Raw genomic sequence first — 24,854 nt, 5'->3', positions numbered from 1 at the left:
TTGTTGTGAAATTTGCTCCAAATACTGTCCCTCTTAAAAACGAAAACGAGCAAAAAGACTACATTTAATTTTAGTTGTGAATATATGAAAAATATATATAGGCCAAAAGACATATTCAATCAATGAATTCTTTTGTAGAGATAATCTGCAGTAGCTCTTGAGGGACTGACTGGCACATTTGTACATTCTGTGTTTCAATAGAGTGTTAGACATATGAATAACCTGATTGGCAAAATTTACCATTCAGTCTTCACATCAAAATTTCACATGAGCTTTTCAGTCTCAAATGTGTAGCTCATTCAGTAGTGAAAGTCACCATACCAATTATACATTCTGAATAATTATACCTATGACTTTTAAGCTTTGAAGAGATTACACCACAGTGATTATACAGTCAATGACCTCAGGTGACCTCTGTAGATAATATAAGAGCTATGAGTTGGAAGTATTTCAGCTGAGCCAACTTAAAATGTATCTGTGCAATGACGGGAATTTAGGTCCAATCAATGACAATCAAATATGGTATCAGTGAGGGTAGTTGTAGGTGTTATGCTCCAGTTCTAATATTACAATGTCAGCAAATTTTAAACTCTTCATATCTGATACAGATTTTTTCATGCAGGGATGGTAATCAGATTTGAAAATGTGCTAAATGCACATTTGAATGTCACTTGGTTCAGCTTTAAGTCGTCAGGATCCAAGTTCTCAGTTTCAGAAAAAAGTGGGACCAATATGCATTTTAAAAACAAATTATTTACAAACAGAAGTGTAGCAGTCGTGACAATAGCCACATTATGACCACCTACAGTGATACAGTAACCATCAACATGACTGGATACACACTTAAAGTGTCTTTTTTTCTCAAAAGATCGAAGTCCATGAATATGTACAGGATCTCAAAAGACCTGAGTGTTCAGAACACCATGTTATTCACAGGCTATGAACACTTTCAGAAATCTTTCACTTGTAATTAATAGTGGCATATGCTGTACTTGGCCCATTATTCCCATGGATTGACTCAAAATAGACCAAAAGCTACTTACTACTGGTATTATATGGCAAACCCATTCTATTAATGGAACAAAATGTGCATCCATATGCTTAAAAACATATGTGTGCCTTGCCGTAAGACTTGACGAGCAGAGATGAAAGCTGATGAAAATTCTATATATAGCAGAACAATATATGTTGTGATTAATATGGCAGAAAGTCAACATTTTCCGATATATCGAGTCTGAAAATACAGACAACCAAACGTAAGAACAAATAAATATGCAGTATCTATCTTATCAAAAGAAGGAAAATGTACAAAGAGTAAGAGAGAGTGGCATGGTGTTTTGCCTGCGATCAAATTTATAACTACATGTACGTACCACTACATTTTCTACCAGTACCTGAATTTTATACATACCAGATTTTAATATGAAAGTATAGATTATAATTCCACAGATTTCCCTATGATCACAGTGACAAATTAAATTTGATGTCATTTCACATCAAGTTGTTCATAAATCACTGTTTAGAGCAAACTTCAAGCAGTAATGTAATTACATGCACAGGAAGGATATACACTTCCTTATCCTTGGGGTGACAGGCATCTTCCATTTGCAATTCCTGTATTTATATGAACACAGCCCGGATGGGAATATGGCCTGGTGGGCTGTAGGGACCAGGTAGGAGATGAGTTACACTGAGTATCTTTCTTCGTTATTAAAGAGAATTCTGAACTGCCTTATAGTGTATTTTCTGCCAGTATATATGCCAGACAGTTCTCATAGACAATTGAAGGTCTAGTGTGTTATAACAATGGAAATGCACTGGGAAAACTATTTTAAGTATAAAGAGAGAATTTTGGCAACTGAGCACAAACCAACTATGAAGACAGTGGAAAACGAAAGTCTAATCTATCAAAGCACTTCATTAGAGTCTTGGTTGTTGAATCTTTCATATATCCTAATTGCTTTTTACAATGGACTTAATCCCAAGTAATTTCCCAGTAACTTAATCTGATTGATCCAATTAATCCAATTTATCTTTTGTCCACTCTTATTGCTGCCATTCAATAGGTTCCATCAAATTAGGCCAAGTTCATAGGTCAAATATTTTCTCTGCTGTAATCTCTTCTGGCTATAATCCAAATAGTCCACCACCATGCCATAGAGCTATTCTGTCTGGTACAGTACCATGGATTATCATGGAGTGGTATGGATCAGGTATATTTGCAAGGAACAAAGGTTGACAATAGAGGAATAGTATCAAGATATAATGGTATGGCTACGAGTATTGTACATGACTTTGACAAAACTGAACAATGCACAAGTCAATGAAAAAAAATAATGTACAACTTTGCTTCTGTTACAACAAAATTTTACAGTAGCCAATTGATAAAGTTTTGTGGGTCATCAAAGAATAGTTTGTTTGTCCTAGACTAACATCCATGGAAGCGTTTGGTGACTTTTGTGACAATGGATAAAGGTTCTTGCATAATAGTACATTTTCTTTGTGAAAATAAAATGTACAAATTTATGATATTGAATGTTAGAAGCTTTGCGGGAGGGATAGTTCTAGAAATATAAGGTAGTGACACCACATGAAACTGGTGTACAAGTGAAACATAATGACAAGTATTTTTATTTTCAAAAGTTTATTTGAAAAAACCCAAAAACATGTTCAGAGATTGTACATTAAAGTATTTTCTAGGCATCTGAAACACGAATATCTTGTAACAAGTAAAATATTTATACAGAAGACAACATGGAATTTACAAGCCCAGATGAAAACCTTCTTGGTAAGTCAGAGTGCATAGTCTATTGTAGGCACTTTGCATATTAATTGATAATTACCCAGAGTGGAGGAACGAATAGTTCAACTTGAAAACAAATGTCAATCTTACATGTAACATGAAAAATATACTATAATTACTCTCAAATTCATTAATAGCCATGTTAAACATGTGTACATATAGAATGGAGCTCTGTTTCATTGAAAGCAGCACAAGTCACAAACAATGAATCGCATATCAAAAGTGTTTGAAACAAAAAACTTGAAAGCCTATTTATTTTTCTGATTTATTATCTAATCTCATTGGCTAAAAAAAGATGTAAAAATGTAGGACCCAGTATTTTATACAAGTATTCCTTTGCACAGATGTTGCCGACTTCAATGTTGATTCATTTGATGACTGCAAAATTAATGCTTGATAGTCTGTGAATTTCTGCACCACTGCCTACGTAATGTTGAAAACGCAACATATATCACAACAGTGGTAATTGAGTGGTTACTGAAACAAATGTGGTATTCGATAACAAAATAATCAATCTTTGAAAATTCAGAGGCATGTCCATCAAGTGGAATACTTCAAACGTCTTGGTATCCACTGTGCAAGATTTCATACGAAAAATTGTATTTCAAAACTCAAAACTGTTGTTTTTTTAAAACTGAATGCGTAATTAAAAATTAAGCTAAATTCCACTTGAGAGAATTAGCAAGATTTCCATTAGCTTATTTAATATTAACCCTTTGAGTGCTGTAATTGTTTCCACCAAAATTTAGTGCAACATTTTTACCAATTTTTTGAATTTTTCTGTAATTTCTTGATAATTTTTGACCAAATGGACATCACATTTCAGTGGCTACAGTTTGTTATAAAAATTTTGACAAAAATTTGAAAAAAAATTCACTGGAGTATATTTTCTTAAGGTGACAAAAATTGACTTTGGTGCTCAAAGGGTTAACATGAGCAAACGGCAATTCTGTGAACCTTGATTAACAATGCTAAAGCGTACCTTGATTCACAGAATGCACTATAGCACCTGCTATCATCCTCCTAGCTAAAACTTAGAGGAGTCGGATTCCGTAGATGGAATTCGTGCAGTCTAGTGATACCCTGGAGGCATCGATAAATTGGTTTGCCCTGTTCTTCCCTCAAGATAGACACTATGTGTGTCAGCTGCTCACATCAATACATAACACTGCTCACACCATTGGACATCCAGAACAGCAGCAGTGTGTGTAAATTCCTTCTGTCAAAGATTGCAAGCACTCCCAATCAGCCCTGAAAAGATTACTTGCTCTTTTTTTCCCATCTCACCAGAACAGTAAAATAAACTCCCAGTGGAAATCAACTTTTGAAATCTCGAACTGAATGTCTCTAATATACTACTCTACAGTACAGAAATCCAATGAAAGAGCAGAGGCCGTCATCTGCATTCACACACACATGATATGTTACAGCAGATTCTGTACACTTGTCAGAATGATGGAGGTGTTTCTGGTTTGCAAAGCTTGTAAGACAGCACTGAAACACAATACTCTATTATGAATGTGATGTATTTGTTTGAATTCATATCAAATGGGGTTTTATTTATAACAAAACGATATATTTAACAGAATCAGCAAGTCACTATAAAACTTTTTTTCACTGCTGTCCAACAAATCAAATCTTATCATAACACATCTTATCATACAAAATTTGTAAGAATTAGTGGCATACATGTATTTTTCATTGTATTAACCCGCAAAATTGAGTAATTTAATGATGATGAGAACCAGCCAATGAGAAAATCATGTCCTTCTGAATTATACATGTAATATCATACAACTACCTATCACAGAATGAAATATTACAATTTGGTGAAAAACTAAGAAAGCGGTACTGAAGAAGGTGGTACTGCGTAAATTGTATTTTATGCAAATTCTTTATCATCATCATTAATGAAAATGACAGCATGTTGAATTTACATGCCTATGGACATATTTAAATTGGTATTGATAATCAACTATGAACCAATCATTCAAGTGGGCTGTTACTTTATTTTAAGGTGGAATGCCTTTTTATAATCTGTGCAATGCATCTGATTTAAAGTCAAAGCTGAATGAAATAGAGCAAACTAGGAACTAATTCTGACGTGTTGCATCTTCCACTTGAAGATTAGTTGTTTTCTGTATGGCCTTTCTTGTTTTTTTGAAAATAAAAAAGAACTTTGCTTTTCCACTCACTAGCGTTGAAAAGCAATGTCTTTCTGGCACAATAATGTAAGCATATACTGACAACAGGCGTAGGTCATATCAAAACACTCAGACTCACTCAGGCTTGAACCTAGTCATCCTGGTTCACCACTCATCTTGCAAATGGATTTATAAGATTATAAAAAGTAGAGTGAAACCTGTCTAAACCGAACCCTGTCAAAACTGGAAACTTGTCTAAACTGAACCGTTTCCCAGTCCCGTTCCAATACAACTCTATGTTGAAAGGGCCTCTATAAACCAAACACCTTTCCACACTGAACAATTTTCTCAGTCCCTCAACAGTTCAATTTCGACAGGTTTTACTGTATTGTAAAATACTAAATGATCGTTTTTAACTTTTTGTCTCAAAAGTTCAATCCAACAATGGAAATACCATGTACAGGCCATGCCATGCATATGAATATGCAAATATATGCAAATGTATTCATGAGTTTGCTCTTGAAAATATCTCCCTAATGATTTGAATGCTCAACAGAGGACAAGAAGAAGACTTGTTATTCCCTGAGATGCACGTCTTCAGGTTTGGCTGGATTTTGATCCATTCTTTGAACGATCCATGATGTCAGATCCCTGATTACAACTGCAGCATATTCCGGTGGCTCCCGATGCAGAGCATGGAAGTGATCAGGATATTCCTGCCGCAGGGAAATCAAAATAGACATTGACTTTGATGGTGAAAATACTGCATGAATCATATTTAAAAAATTGAGCTCATGTTAAATCACTACAATATTTAGTGCAAATAAATTTGAACACACTGTGCAACATAATAGTGGGTGTGGGTCATGATACAGTACCACGTAGGAATACCAGTATATTAAGGTACTTGTACAAATTTTATGTGGTAGGCTCCCTGGGAATGCAACGTACTGCAACAAAGAAAAGCCAGAAATGAATGAAAAAGGCTGTGAGTGTAATTCTCTTTAGGAACTCTGTCCACACAGGTCAGCAATGAACACCTCTGGGAGATGGAACATTAGGAATTGTACATCTGATCTCTTTTCTGTTCACATACCTAGACATCAATTGATTTTTTCTCAATCTTTGTAGAAATCATGACTTCTACAAAAATTCAATCACATAGAATGTTGGTAAAATATTTGGGTAAATAAAAATATCAAGGTAATGATGTACATATATATGTTTTCCACCAGAGTGGTGCAGGCCTTACAGGGCAATGAAACATTTTTTCTGAACCATGTCAAATACCCCATCCACAGGCTACAAAATATATGTCAATACCCAAGGGTAGGGGAAAATTGAGGCTATACGTATAGTAGGGGAAAATTGAGGCTATACGTATACATGTAGGTAATTTAGGACTTTGTATCGGTCCAAATTCTAGACACAGTGCACAAAACCAGTCTTCGTCTGTGTCGCCACCATCATGTGGTACAATGATAGTCATGGCAACCAGAACATTTGACCCATATGTTTCAGTTTCATTGTCCTGATACAATTGTCAAATTCCCCACTGCCGGGCATATCATGGTGGTCAATTTTGCCACTGCCAAGATACAATTTGCAATCAGTTTCCCCTGTTGCCCTACATTCCCTTCTCTTGGAAAGCACTGATAGGTGCATATATGTCACAAGATTAAGATATATTGCGTACATGAATTTTTCCCACAGTTGAATTTTGATTTGGTACTTCTCATGGGACTGTACTTAGAAGTTTAATTACATCACAAAATGGTAAGGCTATTCAGAATTCAGTTCAAGTATTGTGCTGGGCTATGCAAGGTGAACAAAGTGTTAATGAAATGGAAATAGGTGAAAACCTACTTCAATAAGAAAGTGTGGCTCAAATACATCTGATTCTTTTATTTTGAATGTGTAAAAATGTTCATTCTAGTCGGCCATATTGGTTGAGTCCACTTTGCCACATTATACGGAAAATTGTCTTATTTTGTCCAATTTGTGTCTAAATCTGACTTTACATGTCATATTTGTAACTTGTACATTAAACAATTGAGAATGATTAGCCACTTCTAACTGTGAAGGAACAAAAATCTAAACCTTTGGCTCTGTTTTGAATTTGGAGATACAGACTGAGTGTATTACATAAGTATCAGTATTGAAAGCTTACAGTGCTTGTCATGTAGGCGTAACAGTATATAGTTCTCAATTCTCAGTCATTCTTGGTAGTATTTTAATCTGTTTACACCAATGTGTGTCTAGTTTGTATTAATTGTCTCTCAATAACAATTTCATATTTGAGGTTGTAGTTGCGTTTGACTTGTAGCAAATGCATAGAGAGTGATGGTTTCCTATTTTTCACTTTCATTGCATACGGACAAATAGTTTTGCTAACTTCATTATTAATAAATGCAGCACCAGTAACTCCAAAAAGTAATGGTACATCTTGATTGAAGGCTGGGTCTTACAATCAGAGTAATTTAGACTAATTGAGACCATTTGTAAAAGTCTGATATTATCCCAAGCTGTCGAGAAGTTTCATGAGATAAATGAATTTCAACATTTTGTTGCTGTGATTACAGACATTGCAGAGGGGTATCTGCTCCATACTGATTGACTATTTGTCACTTTTTAGAAATATTATTTGGAGAGTTTCGATTCAACAAAATATTGTAGTGTTTATAAATTCAACACAATTAAAAATTATTGATTAAAAAACCTAGTACTTAAATACTAGACACGTGGGGGGATAAATTTTCATTTCATAGTTATGACCTTACACATTGTATAATTCTAAAGAATGCAATTTTAAATTGTGAATGTATCAGCCCATTTTACCAAAACACTTAGCTGCAAGAGTTCATATATAACTGTATCATGTTCTTTCAGAGGTTTTCAGCACTGCTAATTGTCCAGGTTCAGTTTTGTCAAGCAAATTACACTGAAATTCAAAACATGTCTGCATGCATGCACTTGTCTGTTCATGGTAAATTTAGTATGAAGTGTATGAAAAATTCATACATTTGATAAGTTTTTGGACCAATGGTGGGATACATGTAAAATATACAATGATGAATCCAATATATGTCATCTCCAGTAATCTGTTACTCCAGATTATGTTATACTGTGAGGTTATTATGAAAATATCACAAAATTAAGATACACAAAATTATTGGTGCAGCATTCGCATCGGGCGATATGTGACGTCATTGTCAGAGCGCATCCTTTATTTTTGTAGCTACTATAGACTATAGTCTATAGAAGCTATTGGGATGGGTATCCGTCCGGCGTCAGTCTGTATGTATGTATGTATGTATGTCCGTTTGTGAGGCGTCCGTCCACTCAAATATCTTGAGAACCACAGTACTTACGGATTTGATATTTGTTGTGTAGATGAAAAATATGATTTTGAGAAACTAGTTTTTTTAATCTTTTGATATTGTTGAAAATATGCAAATTAGCGCCAAAAAGACGTTTTTAATAAAAAATTTTCTACTTCATAACAGCTGGTCAGACAGCTTTGTTATTTGGTAGACAGGTCCCTAGGGATAACCCAACTTAGATTTGTTAAAATTGTGATGAAATATGCAAATCTGTATTTTTAAGGAATTTTTTTGTCATTTTTGGTCAAAATTTGACTTACATTGTATGTAATTCTTGTACTGTATAAACCCTATCAATTCACCCAGAAAAAATAATTAATATGATTTTAAATAATTGAATTAATTAGGAAATCATCAAAGCCAAAATAATTTTAGTGTAGAATTACCAGAAAGTTCAACTTTTTTGACAGTTCATGGTGAAATGCTTACCATCTTGAAGAATTAAAACACGTAAAGGCAACTTTCTTGAATCCCAACTTTGACATATTCTGAACCACCATTTTATATTGTGCCCTGTACGTTATCTTATAGTTTGTCATGATAGGGTGGTCAAATAAATAGAGATAGAGAAAGTTCTAATTTCCATTTATGGTTGACTTGGTAAGGATAAAATAAAATTACTGTTTGAGGAAAAAAATAGAGTGGTCAATTAAAAGAGAGGTCAAAGTGATAGGATTTTTATGGTAAAGCTGGGCTGTAAGATTCCTCATGTGCTATTTATAGCAGTTATGCAATCTGTGTAAACAGTGCAATGAAAGTGTTACATGATTCCTTATAATGCTTTGGATGACCTTGAACTTCTTAAGTTTCAAACATTTGTCTCTTCAGTGTGCTTTCTCTGAGTATGTACAGTCTCAACTTATTCAACAGAACTTACTTACAATGTTAATTTGAAAGTTAAAATGTGCTTGGTTAATAGGATGAAAATACTTATAAAGATAAGCGGCTTAAGATTCTTTATAACCTGACAGATATGCTGTTTTTTCATGACGTAAATCTTGATTTAGGCAAGTCTTGTTTACTTTAATTAGAATGTAATTAACTCTCGTTTATTAGCTACTATAGACTAATATAGTCTATAGAAGCTATTGGGATGGGTATCCGTCCAGCATCCACTATCAGTAATGTCTGTATGTATGTACCGGTATGTATGTATGTATGTATGTCCGTTAGTGAGGCGTCCGTCCACTCAAATATCTTGAAACCTGCAGTACTTAATGATTTAATATTTGTGTTGTAGATAAAATAGGGATAACTCAACTTAGATTTGTTAAAATTGTGAAGAAATATGCAAATTTGTATTGTTACGGATTTTTTTTTCCATTTATGGTCAGGCCATCCTGAAATGAGCTATCAAAGATATCCACCTTCTTTAACAATTCATGTGTCACATAACACGCAGAGCTCTGTCGACTGTTGAGTCGCTTGTTTTTTTTCAAAACCACTGGTCAGACAGCTTTAATATTTGGTTTACAAGTCCCTAGGATGACCTTAGTGAGATAATTTCATACAGTCAGGAAATACTTATTTTGTATCCATGTCTATAGTAGCTTCAGGGACTTTGGCCCTATGTTTTTGTACCTTATTATAATAAATCTTACATTCATGATTGTGGCATCAAATGGGTCGGGGTATTGACTGTTTTAATGCAAGCTCAACAATTTTTTCTTTTGATTTATAGCACAAGTATGGAACGCTAATTTATATGTGCTTCCCAGGAGCGTCTGTGAACTACACGTACCGAGCACTAGACAATCTGGCAATCGTCCACTGGGTCTCTTGAAACCGTTAAACAGTGAATGCGCTGATGCAACCTGGTTGGGGAAGCCTCAAACAGTAAACAGACGTAATGGGCGTTCCATACACCTTTTTTCACACAAAATTCTATTGTTCTTGATGGTAGATGTACATATTATTGTAATTGTAATTTAGCTTTACGTTTATCTATGTCGATTGGATAGTGTGTTTTCTCTATCTGATTAGGTACCGTACATACAAGTATTGTCATGAATGTCTGAAGCTTATATGACAGCCAAACCTGAGCTCTACAACATCTTCCAAATACCATGGCAATGTCAGCTTGACCTACAGACTCACTAAAGTAACAATGAATGGAATGGTTTGTGGTGGTGGCTTTCGTAGCATTTTGAAAAGCTTGCAAATCAATCACAGTAAAGGGCTCGATCCTCAATCTAGTGTAGGTCAGCTGCATGATCATGTTGTACCTGATTGAGTTAAGAAGTGTACGATTGGATGATCTCTAAAATTTCACTTGTCCATAAAAACTCAACGACTGCAATGCTGTCTGGTGCTGTTCACAGGGCTAGCCTACGTACAATTTGCCGCCATGGGCCATATGGAAGCATGGGCCATAAAACCATAACCCACTTTGCTAAGATGTATCAAATTCAAATAATTAGAGACATGTTATCTAGTCTGCACTGATTAAAATCAATATAATATATCCGGGTCACCTATTAATGAGTAGCATGTGACCTAGCTGATGAAGATTTAAGAGTATAAGGTTCACTGTGGTTAGAAAAGTCATGAAATGGCGTTGAAATTTTCCCACCTGGTATTGTTTGTCAGTACTGGCAGCTTTCTCTGCCAGCAAACGAGAGCCGGCCACTTCAACGAGTTTGTCTTTATCACCTTGCTGTACAAGAAACGGCCAGGTTATCTCCGGTAGTCTTTCTTCAATCTCCTGAAAGCCACGCAAAGCTTGAACTGAAAACCTTGCTTTTAAACCACCATGCCAGATCAAAGGATCAGTGCGATATAATTCAACCTGCAGGAAGACAAGCCAATATAGAAAAAATCGATCTCGCATGCGAAAAAATATCCCCAACTCTTATCAGAAATCTTATCCGAGTTTGGGATGTAAAAACTCTATTTCTCACATGACCACAAATTGTGTTAAATTCACACTAGAAACATGTCATCAATGACACATTATACACAATTATCACAGTCCTGTTGTCTTATACGTCCATGTAATACACATTGTACCATTGGATAAAATTTCATGCACAGTGGTAAAAGAATGTTTTCTATCCAATCATTGCCCATGTCACACAATTAAGGAGAAGTTTTGACTATATAGAGTGTGAGATTGATTTGTACTGGTAATCTAACACTACCAACAGCAAGGAGTGTAATTAGTAAACAATATTAGAGCAGCTAGCCTATTAGATAGACATTTTATTCATTTTCTCAAGGCTATTTCAATATTGTGGCAAACAGTGATGAAGAATCTACACATCTAGAATTTTTGACAGTATATTATGCTCTTATTTAGCTTTCCACTCTTCGTCACATTATTGGTGAGATGAACACACCAGCATGGTATGAAATATGTGCACAATTAGCAATTCAGAGTTTTAAATTACCAGCAGATCATAATGACCTGCAACATACCACATTGCAGGGAGGTACCGGCATATATGTTACATGAGTAATTCAAATAGACAAACCCGTAAATCAACAATAGAAAAAACCATACTGGCCTTCACAAAAAACTATACAATCGGTTTACTACAGTATATGACCCATGTGACGACACTACTGCTGCATGCCAAGGCTATGATGACTCTGTCCTTCTGAACTGGCACAATATGGAATATTGTTTGTGATGCGGGTACTGTACGTGTTACCAAGCCGATTCTATCAGACTCACCTCTTTAGGATCCCTGCTGACATATTCGGGCTTGATACTGTCTATTTGTAACTGTGGAAAGAGGAATGCTGTGATTTTTGCTAGGAAAACCTGAAAAAGAAGCACAATATGGATTAATCCCCAAGCTCATAAAAGATGTTGCGTTCAACACTGTCAGCAGGCTTAATTCTCAACACTTAAATCTATACATTCAGCGTTAAACAACTTCGCATGTAAACAGTGACTTAATAATTATTCTGTTGGTAGAATCAGAAATAGGAAAGCATGTTTTCAAACTGAAATCAAGGACGCGTGACAGCATATGACGGCAAGCATGAAAAGCAAGAATATTGAAATTCTATAAATGTATGTACATCCATAGGTTAGCATCATGCATTTACAAAGTTTAGGTACACCTAACAAGACAATTGATGTGAACTTACCAGACATGGTGTTGCTGTTTCTGGGTTTGCCCTAACTGCCGGTGCGATGAGAACAACTCCAGCAAACTGTTCGGGTCTCTCTAAGGCCGTCAGTATCGCTATGCTACCACCCTGTGGATTAGATACACGGAACAGTTAAAATATGTCATTAAATTCTATCTACTGTTGATTGACCAATCAGAGTGCTCAAGTCAGGGTGTTTTATTTACTCATAAAGCCTTGGTCACCAAATTCCAAAAACGAATGACAGCGCTGTAGTAAAGTACTGTCCAATCACAAGTGAACATGTCATATTCTGTAGACATCTGGTACATTTTAATATTCAAATTTGGTAACACAGCGGAAACCAGCTGAAAAACAAAATCTGCTGTGCCCTAGGGCATTTATATAATGTGCACTAGGGCATTTATAGAATGTTTCATTACATTGGAAGGCTATTTCACAAATAAAAGTTTTAATTCATATCCTAAACATGTTACATTGACAAAGGGGACGGTTGACGTAAACACTTTGAAAACGAAAATATATCAGTTAGGGGCGATAGTTTTTAAGTCGGATAAAGCCCTCGTACTCGGGCTCTTCTGGTTATATAAAGTCCAAACCTACGATAAAATGTCTCGGCCTGCGGCCTCGACATTTTATCGTTGGGTTGGACTTTATATACCAGAAGAGCCCTCGTACTCAGGCTTTATCCTATACTGATATATTAACATCCAAGTGGGAAACAATCTACGTCAACTCATTTTCAGGCTGTATTTTACTTCTACAAACAAAACTGGATGATGCAGAGCTGAAACAATTGATTTGCAGCTTGGCTTTGTTTTCCTCTTTTATAATAGAAAATGAGGCTCAGTTCCTTGTATATTCTAACTTACCCAATGATATATGGGAAATGGAGTTGAATTCAAATATCATTTACCAATCTTTGTTATCAGCTATACTGAGAAACTTCAATTCTTGATATGTTATCACAGGTTTAGCCAACTTCAACGAAGAGACATTCTCAAGTAGAAACAAGTGTTTATATATTTATAATTCAAACTCATGCCCTATCGTTACCCTTAAGAATGGTCAATTTAGTGGAGTTTATCATACTTGTCATATCCAAAGTGACATAGAAGTCCTTCATTGGGAGGTTTCCTATTTTTCGATATTTATATCAATGGAATCTGGATGTCCTGCACCCTTGCGTCACTGTAATAAACTTTGCAAACAAACAATGTAAAATTTACATTTGCCAAGCAAACTGCACACAGAGCAAAGAAAAAGTAATATTGATAAAGACACCTCTATGCGCATGAGATAACTCTAGGTCAATGAAGGAATCTCAGTTTGTTCCTTCTTCATTCATACAGGTGATATGAAATGTTTTCTTAAGGTAAAATGCAAATATGTGAATTGTAAAACTTTCACTGAACAATACTTTTCTGGTCTACCATTACCAATTGTTGGGGTTCATTTTGAAATTCTTGGAGTAAGGAAAGTTTTCAGTCTTAGTTATGTGACAACTGAAAATTTAACTTTCCCTTCATTTTGAATTTGAAATATTGGTAAATGTTGACAAATTTGTTTCTTTGGTACCAAAATGTGTATGGTGACACCTGATGATTATCATTCTTGTTAAGAGTATGGTTTAAAGTTTCCTTATGGAAGCTGTCCAGAAAAAGTTTAACATTTTCCACTTTTTTTAGGTGCAAACTACCTATGTCACACAGAATATGTGCATCAAATGATGATATTTTCATAGTGACTCAGGGATGCTTTGGTCAGAATGATTTTGACTTTCCTCAGATTTATAGACTTGGAGTTGAAATATCATATTTATCAATTACATATATATATATATATATATATATATATATATATATAAAGCCATTATGGTGATAACCGGGAGGGCACATTGTATACATTTTGTGTATATATATATATTATATATAATATATATATATATCACTATCTCCAAAATACCATTTCTAGGGTATCAGTTTTGCAAAAAATTCAAGTTAGACTCATCATTTTACATCTCATTTTTACGAACAATATCATGACTGATCATTATTTTGTGATGTTTTTTGAAAATTATGCATTGCTTATCAATTTTCCATCACTCAATTTCATTTTTCAAAGACGTTTCAGGACACTTCAAAATTCAAACTCTCCCAAAGCGTATGGAACCTGTGTATAGGGGCTCTCAGGGATGAATGTTACAATATTATACGAGTAAAAATTACAAACAACATGCTGCCAAACGAGAAGCAATATGCTGCTTGTAAAAACACCTCATTCACCTCCAGTTATCTTGGTAATATTTGCTCAATGAAGTCGAAGTGACAGCCTTGATGAATTGTGAATTGTTCACAAAAAAAAGGATGGAAAACATGAACATTCATTTCAAATAGTTGCTTTGGTTTTTCTTTATGAAAGGGCTGCCAAAAAACTTGTATGCATTAACTTTGTCTTGTGTTTGAGTAATAACTGAGGTATGGCGTCTGAATGCAAAGTAATAAAATTCAATTGATGTTCTTTACTTCAGGAAAGACCATTTCGGTGTTTCTCAAACCGAGCAATCAATAATTCATAGTACATGACTAAAGTTAATATTTTGCCAGATTAGAAAGTCAAATATTGCATGACTTGCCAACGCAGTACTTTCACTATCTACAAGTTTTGAATACTGTTCCACAACATGACTGACATTTTGGCAAAATGTCCTGTTCTTGTGTGTACTTGGTGAAACATTCACGTCACTCAAGCAGGCATATTTGAAAATGTGTTCCCATAATCATGTCATGAGGTCTACCATAATATTTGAATTCATGCCTGTCGACTTTTAATACACTTTAGTTTTACATTATAATGCTGTATGCACAGCTAGTCTCCAAGGAACTGCAATTCAAATGCAATGTTTCCACGCAACGATCCCCATGACAGCCTTTTCTCATTACTCTTGTGTTTCATTTCTGATTATGTTTTCTGTATTTCAGTTACACTGACAGGATTTTTCTCTCATGAAGTTTTACTTCACACAATATTAGTCATCACCGTGCTTGAACGTTTTGATGTCACAGTGTGCTTTCAATATCGTTGAGGTTCAACTTTCACAAACTGAAGACTGATACCACAATATGGTGTTATAGAGGCCAGTGTAGCACTCTTCATCATCTCAAATTTCAGGATTTGATTACAATATTTTACTATTCCCTGAGGCATGAGTTGGTAAATTTGTATCAATCATTTTCTAAATCAAGTAAATTTATGTTCCTATCGCCTGAAAATCTCTTTTTCAGAACTTTAATTTAGACATGGAAACTCAGAAATACATAACAGATAAGGTGTATATATGTATGCTTTCTTAGCATCTATATATGCCAAACACAACAAATATCCAGCCATTCACTACTTCCTTAGTTACAACTGTTCTTGAGGTATCTAAGTATTTTAAAACTATCATGTTACTTGTAACTGTACTTTTGTAAGTTCTTGGTGCACATGTAAATATCGTTAAATTTTTTACAGTGGACAGACAGGCAAATCTGAACATGTATACTATTGTACGCAACCCCCGCATACACACATTTCTGAATATGTACCTTATTGTACGCATACCCGCATACACACATTTGTAAACATGTACCTTATTATTGAACGATTCAATGACATGCTTTCAATATCATTTTCTAACCCTTCCCTTTACTTATTGTACACATAATCGCATACACACATCTCAACATATACGTTTAATATCGTACAAATACCTGCATACACACACCCATCACCATCACATAAACATTTATACACGTATGTCCTTTAGGGACAGACAAAATGGACACTGAAAATCAATCACTGTTCCATTGCACAAAGCATGGGTTCCAAAAAGTTGATTTAAAAACTGAAAATTTACTTTTCAGGACAATTGATTCTTTGTACTGTATGGTACCATCATCTTCATTTATGGTAGAATGGGTTTCAGGGATAGCTTGATTTTTGGACTCTCAAATTTTTATAATGTTTTTCTGATCTTAGACTACCTCTTGTCTGGGTTTGCTTTGAAGCTTTTGGAGTAAGTAAACTTTTCAATGTTTTATTTGTGTGAAAATCAAAAATTTAATTTTCCCCATAAAGTAAACATAGGATAGGCAGCCATTAAATTTAATTTAGGGAAATTAAGGCAATACCGGAGGATTCAAAGTGCGCGTTGGTTGCTATCGCTGGCTACGTTCCAAACGCGCACTTTTGCACGTGCAAAATCTTACCGTTCCACTGTTTTCTATGGATTTTCGACTCCTGGTATTTTGAAAATGCTCAAAATCTTTTAACTCTCTCAATTGTTAACCAATTTGGCTGACTTTTGGTAGGATTATTGATGGCATAGATGAGAATATAGATAAGCATGCGTTTCTAAAAATTCCGGACCGTTTATGAGATATCGCCGTAAAACCCTTCAAAATTTCACAAAATGACACAGTAGATATTTTCCTGTTCAAAAATCATTTGTATTCAAACAGATAATCTAATCCATGCTAGGGGCTCTAAACAGATATTTCATGAGTTACATACTGAAACTTTGGAAAGTTTGGTGCAAATTTGTAGGAGCTGAAACGTTTTAAAGTAGAGCAGTGAAAATTTGTATATGTGTGACGTCACGGACCAATCGCGCGACAAACGTGCGTCTTTTGGAATCGTATGGTTCTGCAAATCTTAGTTTATTATGCAAAGAAAACCATGGAAACTTTGCAGTTTGATTGATTTTGGAAATTACCCTTAGCAACCATTGCTTAGCAATATGAATCCTTCGGTATCGCCTTAAAGTACCCAAAATTGTATGGTGACCTTTGGCTTTTATTCTTGAATTTAAAACAGCATGGTCAAAAGTTTCATGAGGAAAGTTTGAGTAAAAGTTTTACATTTTTCAATTTTAAGTGGCATTCTAACTTAATCCAAATTTTGTAACAACATATATTGCTCACTCACCATGGAATGGCCAATTAGGAAAACCGGCAATCCAGGATATTTATCCGTCATGATATCCAGATGCTGAAGTGAATCCCGGATATAAATATGGAAATCCTTTATATCCACTCGCGTACCTTCACTCTGGCCATGTCCAACTGTAGATGAAAAAGGAAAAAATGTACATCTCTATTTTTAAAAATGTTTCCCCACTGACAAAGCCTAGTGACATCATGGAAAGACATCTTTAACTGTTGACATGTACAACCTTTTAGCAAATACCACCTGGACACCTAGACTTAATTACCACTGTGGAACTAGTTTGCAATATCTCTTTTTAATGCCTTGCCTGTTTTATTATTCCTTCTGTTTCAATAAATAATTTTTTTTTGCTGAACTTTGGTGGCATCACCTTGTCAAAATTGTGGGCAAATTCTTAAATTAATTGCTAATTGGCACATAAATTGTGGTGCTTGCAATTGCATAATGAATTACTTGAAGGAGCCATTACCTTGTCATCACCAAGATAACACACATAATACAACAGATAAATAGGACGAGATGTGTGGATAGAACTGTTGAAGGACAGAATGAAGTTTACTCATAGAGCAATGAGAGGGATTGAGTAGACAGCGGGATGATGATGTAGTTTGCGTAATCTATCACTAAAAAGTTGCAATCGTATAGCTTTGTTTTGTTTGTTTTCAATATGTATTTTGTTTTGGGTTTCAAAGAAAACAAACTAAAATAAGATACCTGCATTTTTTTTTTATCAGGTCAACAGAATGTGATACATGCTTCGAAATTGTTGCGTAAATTTGAATTATCATGTGGGAAAACCCTGGAAAATGAGATGTCCTAGTTACCTTGTTAAAAAAATTGAGAATGTCTTGGTTTGAATTCAGTTATCATGCATGCTAGCAGTGAGATCTACATGAAATACAGTTTGTATGTTACTCATGTAGTGAAACACGCTGCCAACTCAGTGTGTAATGAGTCCCAACACGATAGTTAGCAGTTACTGGTAAATTTAAGAGCACTATGGTAAGGTGCCAAGAGATCTACCTTTGACGAACTGATGAAATGTATAACGGAAGGCACATCACATATGATTCCACCGCAGGCTATCAATAGTACTGAGGTTGGACAAGGGTCAAAACTCTTACATATCCTTGTTAGAAACTAACTGTCCCCTTTTACACCCAGAAACTGCTATGGTATTCATTATAAATTCAGACTGAAATGTGTTTTTTGGTACACGTGTAAAGGGCTGATAGTTTTCTACAAGACTATGTAATACCAGCATGCAGTATACTGCATACAGTATACAGTATACAATGAACTTGCTAGTATATCATAGTGATTGAAGCATCCACAATACTTACCCTCTTACGTGTAAGTCACAACATTACAAATTTCAGGTAATATTTTTTGCACATTATTATTTTCTGATTTATGTAATACTATTTTGAGTGCATTGGAACCATCTGTTTTTGTATTTGTCATATCACGGCAGCAAAAATGCATATCAATAGAAACAATGAATTCTTCATAAAATTGTACCCTGGCCTCTTGCAGGGCTATTGAAGTGAGACTATTACCATGGTCATGGGCAAACACCATCATTCCACTGCCAACTAGAGGTGCTGCCACCACATCGTATCGTCCACAGTGTTCTCCAAAACCATGCAATACCATCACCAGGCCTCTGAAACGATACACAGCAATAATTCAGTTATTACAGCTCGGTGGTTTTATCACTGGGAATCCAATCTTCATTGAATAAATGTTCCAGTGCAGGATTTTGAATAAAAAAAATATGAGGCAAGATATCACTTTGAAACTGTTTGTAGAGGCAGGAGACAGGGATATTTCCATCATGTATTCAAACCTTTTGATATGGAACTGGGAATAAAGATTGGGAAAAGGGTAATGATAGAGTGTCACTTTTTTTTCAATAAAACTGATAAGATCCACATTAGTGAGGCATCCATTCAAAGTTTTCCATTAGATTACATTGCTCAATCTGATAGCCTATGCCATTTGCATGTGTATCTGGACATTTCAAAAACTGATTGCATCATCAGTACTTTTGTGCATGTGGTCTAATTGCAAATTGGGATTGTAGCAACACACCGCAAAGTGGTCATTTACACTTTTGAAGAAATTGCTATGTAGAATGAAAGAATATATGCAGATACAATCAACCGTGGTACAATAACTGAACATTTTTCTAGAGTAGGACGTACATGACTGGTTTTGCAAAAGAAGAGAGACGCCACCATCAGAACTGATGAATATCACATCTAAGCTATATAGCTTTGGTCTGATAGCCAATGTTTGTTTATGGTGAAGTAATGTCAAACTTAAAGGAACACTTGGTTGTAAGATTTGTTGGCATTTTTTTTCATTTTTTTACAGTGTTTTTGATGTACAAGAGAACCTTGATGATGCAATTATTCCTGAAAAATAACAATTGACACATGCTAACCTGCATGATCTATCTCATGTGCAGGCACGCGATGTATTATTTCAAAATGTTAAGATGAAGTGCAGTCCAGACTTAAATTTAGGTGTCTACGATATCTAACATTATAACAAATACCCTAGCTTGAGTTGAATTCCACGTAGGGCCTTGCAGCATACCCTTGACGACATACCAGAGACAGAAAAGAAACGAGTATTACAAATCCACAAACCATGCCCCCCAAAGGCACATGTTTAAATATTCTTCTTTTCTTCATAAGCAAGCAGACCATCATGAGCAACGTGAGTATGCATATTATATGATACTGATTTTAGAAAATCATATAAAGAGCGATGGGAAAGTTTTTTTACCCAAGTGTAACTAAAACCTGATCAAACATGACATTGAAGCTGACTGTTACGGATGATATCAGGTTAGAACAAGCAGATTAAAGATACTTAAAGCGATGACTAACAACACTATCTCTCCTTTCCGAATATAAACGTCACAGTAGAGTTCATGGGAGGGCAAGGTTTGTAACCTTGTCCTACATTTCAAGTCGTAAAAACAAAATTTGCACAGTGGGTATCTCCAAGACTACTTCAGTGCCTTTATTTATGACGTTGTGGAGTCTACATTAGAGTAGGTTGAAAACATCACCCTGAGGCAAATCAAGCACTGAAGCAGACAGCAAAGAAGATTCACAAACACTCTATCTACAACACTGATATGGTGATTAGATTGTGTATTCCTCAAGTATATCATCACACGCTGTGATTTGTTTCTCTCAGTCAGTATGGTATAACAAGTACTTATTGAAGTTTTTAAAAGTCAGCTTGCCTGGCAAAGGGCATGGTAATGCAATTTTTTCCCTAGGAAATAATTTGCCAAAACAAAACCGCTGTTGACAGAGATGAAATAAACTGACAATATCTGCGAAAGTAGAGAATATCACAAGGCGTACAGTAAGAAGATTATCAGATCTGAGAATGAATTCCTTGCTGAACATCTGTGATAATCCATATCACGTAACATGATAATGCCAAAGTCACTGATTATCTTACTGCAATTATTGATTTCATGCCTTCCCTCGATCAAAAGATCAAAGTTTGCTGTCTGTTGGTCTAAAGGGCAAAAGTTCACCTGAGGACAGATGGGTTGACATCAGTGACAAACACTTGTCAGTCTGGCATTCCTGCCAATGTCACAACTATTTTATTGCAAACATAGACGGAGGTCACTCATGTTTTTAAAAATCTACACTAGCTGAAGAAGCAATTTGAGTAGATTAAATTTATGTCTACAATGTCAGCTCAAGTACTTTGATCGTACCACAGCCATGCATTACAAAGATCATTGCTTTTAAAAAAAATGTATGTGCCTTTTATAGTTAAATACATCCTCCCACATCTTTAAACTTGATGGTGTGGGCTTTTTATCAAATACAGACTGTACTGTAATTTCATAAAGATTTGACGGGTTTCGCTACATATGTAAGCTCTACTTGTGGAAAATACAATACACTAAATGCAAATAACGGTTGCCCATTGGGGCAAATTGGCATAAATGCAGGAATCAACATGGCGTGACTTACATGGTTTTATATTTCAAGCTATCTTCCACCTTCATCCCTTTTGTTGTTTTTTTGACAGCAGAGCTAACCCAGGGATTATATATTAATACATGAAACAAACACAGGTTCTCCCTATAATTAGTACTTTTCTAACAAAATCAACATTTTGCTGGTAGATTTTATCCACACGTATAAAATTTTTAACACTACACTAAATCAAAGCTTTATGGCTGTTCAACTTCAAGATATATGTGTAACACACCACTGCCCTTATTACAATGAAATACACTGAAAAAATCTAGTATGGTGAATTTGTTATGATCTAAGTATTGTGAAAGATGTGCATTGTCTTTGAAAAGGCCAGTATTTCAATTCTTGGTAATAGATTCGGCCTATTGTTCACAGTTTTTGTGAACTCATTCCCAGCAGTCAAAAATCAATCAGTTATTAAAATCAGAGTTGCACGTTCACCAGTGTTTGTAAAATATTCTGTGGTCATACTCCATTTCGTAGTTTACATAAGTTGTTTTTGATTTCAAACAATCTCACTGAGAAAAATGTTAAAAGATACTGATAATGAGGCTGCAACTCCATCAGTGAACCCTGTCAGGGCCAGATTTTGTGCTGACTCAAACTACAGATGCAGTCTAAGCCCCTGTCAGACAATAGGAAAGGTGTGGTAGTGACCTTGACCGGCCTAATAGTAAACAACATCAGTGTTTTTAAGTCCAGTGAGGTATGCATGCGTCTCCCAGGGTTTCAGTCCCTGGTACAGTAATCATGGACAGTCGTCTGTCTATGCTGTAGGTCAATCATGAAAATAATACGCTGACAATAATAAACGTCAAAACTTTATGAGGGTATTATTTTATAGCATTTCACTAGTGCATAAATAATGAAGTATCTGATCTGAAGATCTGAATGAAGTAAGTGCAGTCACACCATTTTGGTGTCAATATTATCGAAAATGCAACACCTCGCTGGCGGTGCACGAGTGCTATGTATCACCCATAGATAGCGATTTTCGTACCGTCCACCCATCATGACCTATGGACATTAATCGAAATTGTCACTAACACTTGTGAAAGTTTCTACATGATCAATGTTTGGGGTGAAATTCTTCTAGCAACTGTGGTCAACGTAAAGTGGTAGTGCCCGACATGACAGCACACAATGCGACACCCCGCAAAAAATTCTGCCCTGGTACAGTAATCATGGACAGTCGTCTGTCTATGCTGTAGGTCAATCATGAAAATAATACGCTGACAATTATAAACGTCAAAACTTTATGAGGGTATTATTTTATAGCATTTCACTAGTGCATAAATAATGAAGTATCTGATCTGAAGATCTGAATGAAGTAAGTGCAGTCACACCATTTTGGTGTCAATATTATCGAAAATGCAACACCTCGCTGGCGGTGCACGAGTGCTATGTATCACCCATAGATAGCGATTTTCGTACCGTCCACCCATCATGACCTATGGACATTAATCGAAATTGTCACTAACACTTGTGAAAGTTTCTACATGATCAATGTTTGGGGTGAAATTCTTCTAGCAACTGTGGTCAACGTAAAGTGGTAGTGCCCGACATGACAGCACACAATGCGACACCTCGCAAAAAAATTCTGCCAAATTTTAATGTAATTACGATTCCCATAACTTTGCTAAGATTCTATCAAATTTCTAGAGTTCAGCTCCGATGGCACGTTTCTGTCGGGGTTGATATCAAAATACTTCTCAGCTATATTCTCGCATATGCGTGCAGAAAAGAGCTTGCTTGCCTTTGAACCTTGGTTGGAAACGACCTGGAGCACGTACTGCACTGCAATGGTACATGTACTTTGGAGACACGACTATCGACTAGAGATACGTAAACATAATCACGGGTCGTTGGATCAGAGGCAAACTTACCGCGGGGTTGTGCCATCTTCAGGGCCCCAACATCTAGTGTAAATGTGAAGGCCATCCTTGTTTACAAAGTGGGGGAGTTCGCTGTATGGGACTCCCTGAGGACTCTCTACTGCAGGCATGACTTCGAACTTCTATATTTCACCATGCACGACCAGGTACCAATTGGCACAGGAACGATGTACACATACGCTGCCCAAAGTTAAATTACTGGATTTGTGAGAGAGCAGCGCCCACTCGATGCTCGTTGCAGCATCGAACAGTCGTTACATTCAAGCAGGCTCTTAACTGACCGGCAACAGTGACCACTAAGCGCAAAATAAACTCGTGCAAAAGTGACAGTACACTTCACTGAAGATCGACGTGGCCAGCTTGCTGGAGTTGTGGTGTTTCGTGTTACTGTTCTGAACTGCCGCTAGAGGGAGACATTCTAGACTTTTGAAAGCCAGGACTGACGCAGGGCTGAACCTAGGAATCACGGTCAAGTTTGAATTTAATACTACATTCAAATTTATATGGATACTTTTAAAATTACAATGTGACTGCATTTTATCAAAAACTCTAAGAGAAACTGCCTATAAAAGTCAGAGACTGTAAGAGGATGATGGAAATATTTATAGCATTGACTTTGGAGAGACGACGATGATTAAATGACGACGACGATGATGATGATGATGATGATGATGTGTGTGTGTGTGTGTGTGTGTGTGTGTGTGTGTGTGTGTGTGAGAGAGAGAGAGAGAGAGAGAGAGAGAGAGAGAGAGAGAGAGAGAGAGAGAGAGAGAGAGAGAGATCCTCAAATAATGATTGAAAGGTAGGAATGAATAGGGGAGGGGATGTTTGGACCAGACAAAAATATATATGGTATCATGATGAAGAAGACGGTCAGGACTTCAGAACTTGCGAAATTTCGTTGGGTCACATTTTACACAGTGACTACAGGTATGCTCTAACTCTGCTAGCTGTGGGTCCATAGTTGTGGTGGCGGGGTCAAAAACGTATAAGTCAAAACCAGCTCTTAAAAGGCAGAACACCACAGCTATGGACCCACAGCTATAACTCTCCATGTGCATTCGATTCCTGAATCCAAGTTAAATCGCCAGTTGATACCTTTAGTACGCTCAAACATCAAGACCCGAGAGTCAAGCAGTGAATCGATAAAGTGAAGATACGTCAACTATATGTGCTTCACCAAAACACTAACTTTTGCAATTAAGGAGACACGTTTCACTAATAGTGCTATATAAAAATATTTTGAAAGGTAACGATATCGCTGGCCATGCATTATAAAGATTTAACACGATAGAAACTTCCCCCCGAATTTAGCCAACCTCTTATTTCCCTGGGAGTTTACAGTACACATAGATACAAATAGAAGCTGGGGGAGGGGGTGCTCGTGCATCCTGCGCTAAATATGTCATATGAACACTACGAAAAATGTTGTCAGAATTGATCACGGTAAAAACTAGAAACGCTTTTCTGTTTGCATGTATGAAGCACCTCGTTTTTACCCATTGAGCCAT

General features: G+C 36.0%; 1 protein-coding gene across 2 annotated transcripts; it reads right to left on the bottom strand.

Annotated features, from left to right (window-relative positions):
• Positions 1-2,627: 2,627 nt before the first annotated feature.
• LOC139134757 (monoglyceride lipase-like) lies at positions 2,628-23,742 on the bottom strand. Of its 2 annotated transcripts, none has more exons than XM_070701783.1 (7): positions 23,335-23,742; positions 18,980-19,086; positions 17,400-17,536; positions 12,429-12,539; positions 12,007-12,096; positions 10,903-11,118; positions 2,628-5,663 (listed from the first exon to the last, which is right to left on the bottom strand). In XM_070701783.1, exons 1-7 carry the CDS (start codon positions 23,451-23,453, stop codon positions 5,523-5,525), a joined length of 921 nt encoding a protein of 306 aa, XP_070557884.1. In that variant the 5' UTR covers positions 23,454-23,742; the 3' UTR covers positions 2,628-5,522. The 2 variants fall into 2 exon arrangements, 1 of the variants encoding a protein (XP_070557884.1); XR_011552865.1 differs by lacking the exon at positions 2,628-5,663 and adding an exon at positions 6,436-8,185 and having other exon boundaries at positions 9,912-11,118; positions 23,335-23,734.
• Between the last annotated feature and the right edge of the window lie 1,112 nt (positions 23,743-24,854).

Source organism: Ptychodera flava, chromosome 6 (genome assembly GCF_041260155.1).
Source record: "Ptychodera flava strain L36383 chromosome 6, AS_Pfla_20210202, whole genome shotgun sequence".
In the NCBI taxonomy this organism is placed as follows: Eukaryota; Metazoa; Hemichordata; class Enteropneusta; family Ptychoderidae; genus Ptychodera; species Ptychodera flava.
This window is presented reverse-complemented; position numbering and strand designations above follow the sequence as displayed.

Bases quoted from the DNA above. Each gene is read 5' to 3' on its own strand.
- LOC139134757 (XM_070701783.1), bottom strand. From the start codon at position 23,453: ATGCCTGCAGTAGAGAGTCCTCAGGGAGTCCCATACAGCGAACTCCCC. The intron at 17,537-18,979 runs GTAATAGTCTCA...TTTCATCTACAG, and splicing joins GGTGTTTGCCCATGACCATG to TTGGACATGGCCAGAGTGAA. The intron at 11,119-12,006 runs GTGAGTCTGATA...GTCTTCCTGCAG, and splicing joins TCAGCAGGGATCCTAAAGAG to GTTGAATTATATCGCACTGA.